General features: G+C 48.3%; 1 protein-coding gene across 1 annotated transcript in view; it reads right to left on the minus strand.

The window, feature by feature from the left end:
• The window catches only part of PRKAR2A (protein kinase cAMP-dependent type II regulatory subunit alpha), a 149491-nt gene extending 145687 nt beyond the window's left edge, over nt 1-3804 (minus strand). Inside the window, exon 1 of the mRNA XM_029050513.2 lies at nt 3355-3804. Within this exon, the coding sequence (XP_028906346.1) occupies nt 3355-3610 (256 nt within the window). The 5' untranslated portion in view covers nt 3611-3804. The remainder of the gene's footprint in view (nt 1-3354) is intronic.
• Nucleotides 3805-7057: the final 3253 nt, after the last annotated feature.

A 7057-nucleotide genomic window follows, 5' to 3' on the forward strand; every position in this document is an offset into this window, starting at 1 on the left:
CTTTCTTTCTGGGTGGAGACAACCTAGCCAAAAACTTTTAAATCTCCAACCTTCTCCTTTGCTCTCTTTCCATCTGCTTCCCTGGGTGCTGCTGCTACCCGATCCCCACCCTATCCTGGGATTAGGTCCATCCCAGTAGTAAAATACTTGTTACCGTTTATGGGAGAGTCTAAGGCAATTACCAGTCTGGACTTCTGCTTTGTGAAATGGATCTTTTAGTTTTCCCTATGAATCCCATTCAATCTAAAGTAAAATACTGCAACTGTGAATTCCCTCTCAACATGTTCAAGGAGAGCTTTATGGCCTTTCAAAAGGCATACTACTAGAATCCTGGTCTGAATTCTTCTGATGGTCTCTCAGAAGTTAGAGGGGCTTCTATTCTTGTCCAAAATATTTTCACAAGACGTGGGCAAGGAACGTGTCTACCAATTCTGCTGTATCATACTCTCCCAAGGGCTTAATACAGTGCTCTGCCCAGAATAAGTGCTCATTAGATACAATTGATGATGATGCTACTCTAGAATCTTGGATGCTGCCATTCTGAATTTAACGGCACAGGGGCAGGCTCACACCTGGGCATGTTTGAATATACAGCATATAGGATTCCCAGGCATGAACACCTTTCACGTTCTGTTTCCGCCTGGGCAGCAGACCTTCCACCTCTCCACCACCGTGGCAGGGGAGACTACGGGGAAGCTGTTCCGAATAGAGAAGCAAGCAGCAATAGCTAGGCTCCTGGTTTTGGGGGGTGGTGGGGGGGGGGGGGAAAGTTTGGGAAGCAATTGCTTTCTTAAGTGCTTATGCAGAGTTAAGAAAACTCTCAGGGTAGATCTAAAAGTTCCGGGCTCTCATTGCAATGATATAAGTGATCCAAGTTTGAATTCAAGCAGTTCTGTGAAGACCTTTCTGAAGTGAATGAATACTGCAATGGAATAGAAGACGCTTACCCTTCGGTCGTTCCCAAGCGCAAAATGGGTTGTCCTTTCAAGACTACTTACCTTTGTGGGCTGTTTTTCTGACAGTAAAAACGCTATTTTAGATGAAAATAAAACAAGGATTTATAAACTTTTTGCTTTTCCTTATTTATCATCTAACATTTTTTGGAATAGCTCAATTATATGTTAAAATTTTAATTACATGCTGGCTTAGTATTTAAAGCCTCTTGGGTTTATAAATTAGTACACTCTAATATAGTATGCCCTGGTCCTGCTGATTCGACTGTTTTGGCTAGCAATGACAAGATTAGAAACTGTGTTTTCCCCAGTCCATTTCTTAAACATCGTCCACGCTAAACGACATGATTCCATAAGCCAGAAACCAGCGTTACTTAAAATGGTGGCAAACAAAAAGATGTATTTTAATTCAAATAACATGGAACCCAGTGTGAAATAATTAGGAGCCGACTTTTTATTAAAACAAGGGTAGAGGAACATAATAGTTTTCAAAAACCAAGGTTTGGGCAAACCAGAGAAGAGACAGCATCTAAGTCTCCGAGTATTCCATAAATAGTAAATACTTGTTAGTGTGGCTGTGGGGTAGATTCCCATTTTGCAGGTAAGGAAACTGAAACAAAAACAGGTTTAGCAACTTGCCCAAGGTCACAAAGTCAGTGGCAGCGTTCAAATTACAACTTGAACATTCCTGATTTCCAGGCTTGGGGTTAGAAAACCCTGTGAAAACTTAAGTAGAGCATCTTCCGCCATCTAAAAGGTCCATATTTCTTTTCATAGGATAGATCCTATGAAAATAAATTCATCAGGAGATTAACACGATCAGCCCAGCGGAAACCAACCAGTTGTGTGCATGGCAACACATTAGTCTTTCCCTGAAGAATTAGGAATTATAGGAGTATGTGTTCAAATGTGATTAAATACACTGCCAAAGGTAAACGCTACTTCCAAAGGTTTTCGCTTTGGCGTTTTAAATACTATACAGTATTACGCTCCCGCCAAAACTCTGAACCTGAAATGCGTTTTGATTACAGGATGCAAATAAATTTGGGTGCATCAATCCCCTTCGTTCCCTAGCATGCAACTGAGCAACTCTTGTAGTGTTAATTGGAGAGAGTGCAGGAAAAAAAACAAAACTTTTATCTACACAAGAAGTAAAAGTGAGCAGATTTAAAGGTCATGCTCGTCATGAAAGTCTAAGGCTATCAAATGGGGTCTGGACCAAAATTTCAAATGCAAACGCAGCGTCGCCCCAACTCTGGAACCAAAAACGAAGGGTAATTTAGAGAGTGAGGTATACCAGAATGCTGTCAGAAAAGGAGAAATTTCTCATTTGGTGCACTTTCTAGCGCTATGCGCATCAAAGGTCTAACCAGAAATTAAAAGTCTTTATTTTAAAGCAATTTTATTGATCGACAAGGAAAAAGTTCCAGTTCTCATATTGCTTTCTGCAATACTGTGTCGACTGTTTAGGCATTTTTCATTTAAAATTTTTCCAGAAGGGGCCAAGAAGGAGCGGGGGACGGGGGAAAAGGAAAAGTTTTGCATTTCAAAAGGTGAAAGAATAGCTCCGCATCTCCTTTTCCCACAAACAGGGGGAAAGGAGTCGCGGCGCCGTCTTTCAAACGAACCCACTTCTGATGCCTACGCTGCTCCGGTCACTTGGGTGTAAAATCCGACACCGCATGTGCTGCAAGTGCCGTCCCTCTCCTTTTGGCTCTTTCGAGTCAGACCTCGAAATGCTCTTCTGACAAGGTGTTCGGTTGGGTTTGGTGGGGTTCCCCGCGCCTTGCCGACGTACCTTTTCTTTTCATTGCAAACCAGCCTGCCGGCTTTTGCCTACCACTTTCGACCATTCGTTCCGCTGCCCCTTTGCTTGCTTTGGAGACTAAAAGATTACTAGGCGCCCCTCTGCGGGGCGACGACGGCGGGAAAGAAAAGCAATCAAAATGTTCGGTTGGGTCCCCCTTCTGAGTTTCCGATGCCACCCGGGCTCCCGCCTCCCGCGCTCCTCCACAAGTGGCAGAGGTCCAAAGCTCCCCGCGGCGAGCAAAGAGGGCTCGCTTGCCTCCCGCCGGCCCGGGACCCGAGGAGGGTCGCCACTTTCCGGCCGCGCGCCCGGGCGAGGGCCAAACGGGCGAGGGCCCCTGCCGCCCCCCACCAACCGCCTTCTCTCCCCCCACCCCCCGGGGGGGCGCTGCCCAACCGCCGACCGAGGGAGAAACCGCCGGGACCCTTGGGGCGACAGGACGGCGGTTTGGCTCCCGGGCGGGCGCCTTCGCCCACCACCCCCCCCCCCGGCATTGGGCGCCGCTCTTGCTCCCCGCCTCCCGCCAAGGGAGCCCGTGGCGGGGAGGCCCGGGGGGGCACTCCCCGTGGGGCTGGGGGGGATCCGTTGGCTTACGCTCAAAGTCGGAGTCGTCCTCTTCCTCTCCGTTGGACTCGGTCTGCATGGGCTCTTCCACGCCTTCGAAGTTGACCCCGCGGGCTGCGACTTTCGGCTGCGCTTCACCGGTCGACTCCTGATCCCGGTTCTCCTTGAGCCGGGTGAAATACTCCACCGCGAACTCCACCAGGTCCGGGGGCCGGTTCCTCAGCACCTCCACCGTGTAGCCTTGCAGCAGCTCCGTGAGCCCTACCGGGATCTCGATATTGCTCATCTCGAGACTGGGATGGGACCGAAGCCGACCGGCACCCGGACGGGGACTGCCGGAACTCCCCTCACACACTGGCCCGAAGCCTTCTCCACACGCTGGGCCGCCGCCGCCGCTCCCGAGTCCCTCCCCCTCTGCTCTGCTCCGCTCTCGAACTGTGACCGCTCCGAGCGCCTCCGCCGCTGTCACACGAGGGGCCCCGGGAAGTAGGGGAAGGTAGAGGGGGCGGGGGGGCGGGGGGGAGGAGGGGGGCGACGCACGCGTACTAAACCGAACCCATTCGAGGGAAAATCGTGCGCGCCTCCGTCACTGGCGTGCGCGCGCCCGGGCGGCTCCCTGGGGAGCGCGCAGAAATGGTAAGGCTCGCGCGCCGTGAGGCGGGCGGGAATTTCCCTGAAGGGCGCCCGCCGCGCGGGAATGTCGGGGGGCCCCGGGTTGCCGCTCCGAGCCGGAGTTTAGTGGCCATTGGAACCCCGTTCTCCCTGCTTTCCTGGCACCAGTCCCAAACGGCGCATCGCTTTTTCCGCGGGTCTGTGACCCAGGGTGGGAGGTGGGAGTCCTGGCTTCTTGTCCCAGTTCCACCATCTGCCTGTACCGGGACCCGGAGTGGCCCGTTAATGTCTCTCTGCCTCCGTTTTGCCACCCGTAAAATGGGGGTGAAGTACCCGTTTGCCCTACCCCTCAGACTATGGGGTCCGGATCGGGCGTGATCGGATTATCCCGGCACTCCACACGTTGGAAGCACTTAGCAAACTAACACTCTTCCCAATAATAACATAATATATCAATATAATTATTATTATATATAGATGCGATATCTATATATAATATATCTGATAATATGCAATATATCTATATAATACTATCCTTATAGATCCAGTGCACAGACCCACTCTCCAGAAGCCATCCTGACTCCTTTCCACAGATTTGCTGTCGTCGGTTCAGGGGACTTTGCAAATGCACTTTAACCAAGACATTACCGAGGCCTGAAAGTGAAATGTCACCTCTGTCGTAGTTTTACATTACGTGCTTCCCCTCCCCCCCCACCCCCCCCCTTGTTCATTCAGTCGTCGTACTCCCCACCCGTGACCGGCCTTGTCCAGGCGGGGGAATTGCCGTGAACTGTAAGATCGTTAAAATTTGGGCTTTCTCAAGAGAATTTAGGACACTCATAATTGCATTTTCATATTTAATGGCAAGAATCTCTAAATAACTTCAGGGGTTTGGGGAGACCTTAATTTCCAACTTCTGAATCTGGCTCAGCCAACACCGCAGAACTATTAACATAGTTCTGGGTGGAACGGTTTGGCTATAAATTAATTATTATTTCACTGGATCAATATTAGCTTTCTGGTGTCAACTTCAAATATGAAGGGCAGCTATATATAGAGAGAGCTAGCCTTTTTCAAACATCTTCCCTCTGATAGTTCTGTAGACTGATCATCAAATGAATTGCCATCTATTTCTATCCCAGACAGTGGTCAAGGCAAGAAAGAGACCCCTGAATGTTTAAAAAAAAAAAAAAGTTGTAGGTTCACTAAAAAACACCCTTGTTCTCGTCATCATGAATCCTTCTAGTATAACCTAGAAGCATGGTGTGGTGCAGAATACAGCAGACTCTTTATTGTTAGTTTATTTGGATTCAGTGGCACTTGAACCTAATCTGTTATTTATTTTTTTTTCTCATTTGATACTTTTTTCAGCTCATCCTAATGGGAGCTCCTCTCTTTCAGTGTTGGGGAAAAAAAAATATCGGTTTGTCTCGGTAAAATTAAACCTAGAAGTTTTTCCTTTAAGATATTGTACAAAATAGTGAGACAGGCCCAAATTGAATGCTGATAAAATGGGTCTGAGTTCAAGCCACAGGGCTATTTGTATTATTGGGGAAGAAGCTCCTTTTTCCTGGATTATTCGGTAATTTCTGTGTGGACTTGCACACAGCAAATCCCTCGGGTTATCAGCTGCATTTTCAAGTAGTCTTTATGATTCCCTTACTGTTGACCTGTGCCGGAACACCCTGGTGGCCTTTGCTGCCCCCTTCTGTGCTGCCTTCGAACGAGTGGGCTTTGGAGGGGATTTCTGATACTGGGGGACAAGGGGGGGACAGAATGAGGAGGAAACCAGCCAGCCTGCCACCGAAGAAGACACCGGGCACTTTAGGGGCAGAGAGCACGGCTGCGGCTGCTGGCAACCAAAGAAGACGGTTTTGGATTGGTGCATCCCCTCTTTGGCCCAGTTCCCCACGCGTGGGGGGACCCCTCCCCTCTAATCCCACTAAAACCTCTAGTACGACTTTCCTGCCTCTAGCCCATTGCTCCCACCTTTCCTCCTGCCTGGAACACCCTCATTCAGCTTTGCCAAATGAAGTCTCTCCTTTACCACTCTTTTACAAAGCAACCTCCTCCAAGAGGGCTTCCTCGATTAATTCCCTCCCACCTTCCTTTCCTTGTCATGCCTTCCCGTGAGGCTCCTCAGCCTCCTGTAAATTCCATTCTGCCATAACACGTGCTTTCACTACATATTTTGGCTAGAACGTGGTTAGAAAATTAGGGACTGTAAGCCTGTTTGGATACGGCATACCAGTGTCATAAAAATGTGTCTGCAGGCACGCGGCATTGGACGTGGGGAATACAATGCAAATTTTCTTTAATGTGAGATTTTGCATAACAAACTCCATGTTATAGGAGAACTGGATGTGGTTGTTATTTGCATACACGTTCATTCACGCATCTCTCATTTACACATATTTTCTTAATTAGACTCTAAGCCCGATTAGACTGTAAGCCCATCAAAGGGCAGGGACTGTCTCTATCTGTTACCGATTTGTACATTCCAAGCGCTTAGTACAGTGCTCTGCACATAGTATGCGCTCAATAAATACTATTGAATAATTATGTATTTGTCCATTTTGGTCTATTCTTTCCCCAGTCGGACTTGGAGCTCCTTTAGGGCAGGGGCGGTGTCTTTTTACTTTTTTGGTGTGATCCCTAGTCATCTAGGACAGCCCTCTGGCCAGAATAGGCACCTAATTAAAACTATTGATACTGAAGTAGAAGGTCATTACAGTAATCCAGTCTGCAAGTTATGCAGGGATCGTAGATCTGGAAGATTGTAGTTCCCTAGCCTGGAATTCCCTCCCCCTACTTATATGCCACACCACCACCCTCTCCACCTTCAAAGCATTATTAAGGTCACATCTCCAAGAGGTCTGCTCCAATTAAGCCCTCTTTTCCCTGGCTCGCTCTCCCTTCTGTGTCATCTATGCATTTGGATCTGTGACCTTTGGACAATTGCTATTCACCCCGCCCCCAACCCCACAGCACTTCTGTACGTATCTTTAAATTGTATGTTATAGATTACTTATTTATTCATATTAATTTCTGTACCCCCCTCTAGATCATAAGCTCGCTATGAACAGTCAATGTGTCTGCTAAGTCTGTTGCATTATACTCT

Source organism: Ornithorhynchus anatinus, chromosome X1 (genome assembly GCF_004115215.2).
Source record: "Ornithorhynchus anatinus isolate Pmale09 chromosome X1, mOrnAna1.pri.v4, whole genome shotgun sequence".
Taxonomy (NCBI): domain Eukaryota; kingdom Metazoa; phylum Chordata; class Mammalia; order Monotremata; family Ornithorhynchidae; genus Ornithorhynchus; species Ornithorhynchus anatinus.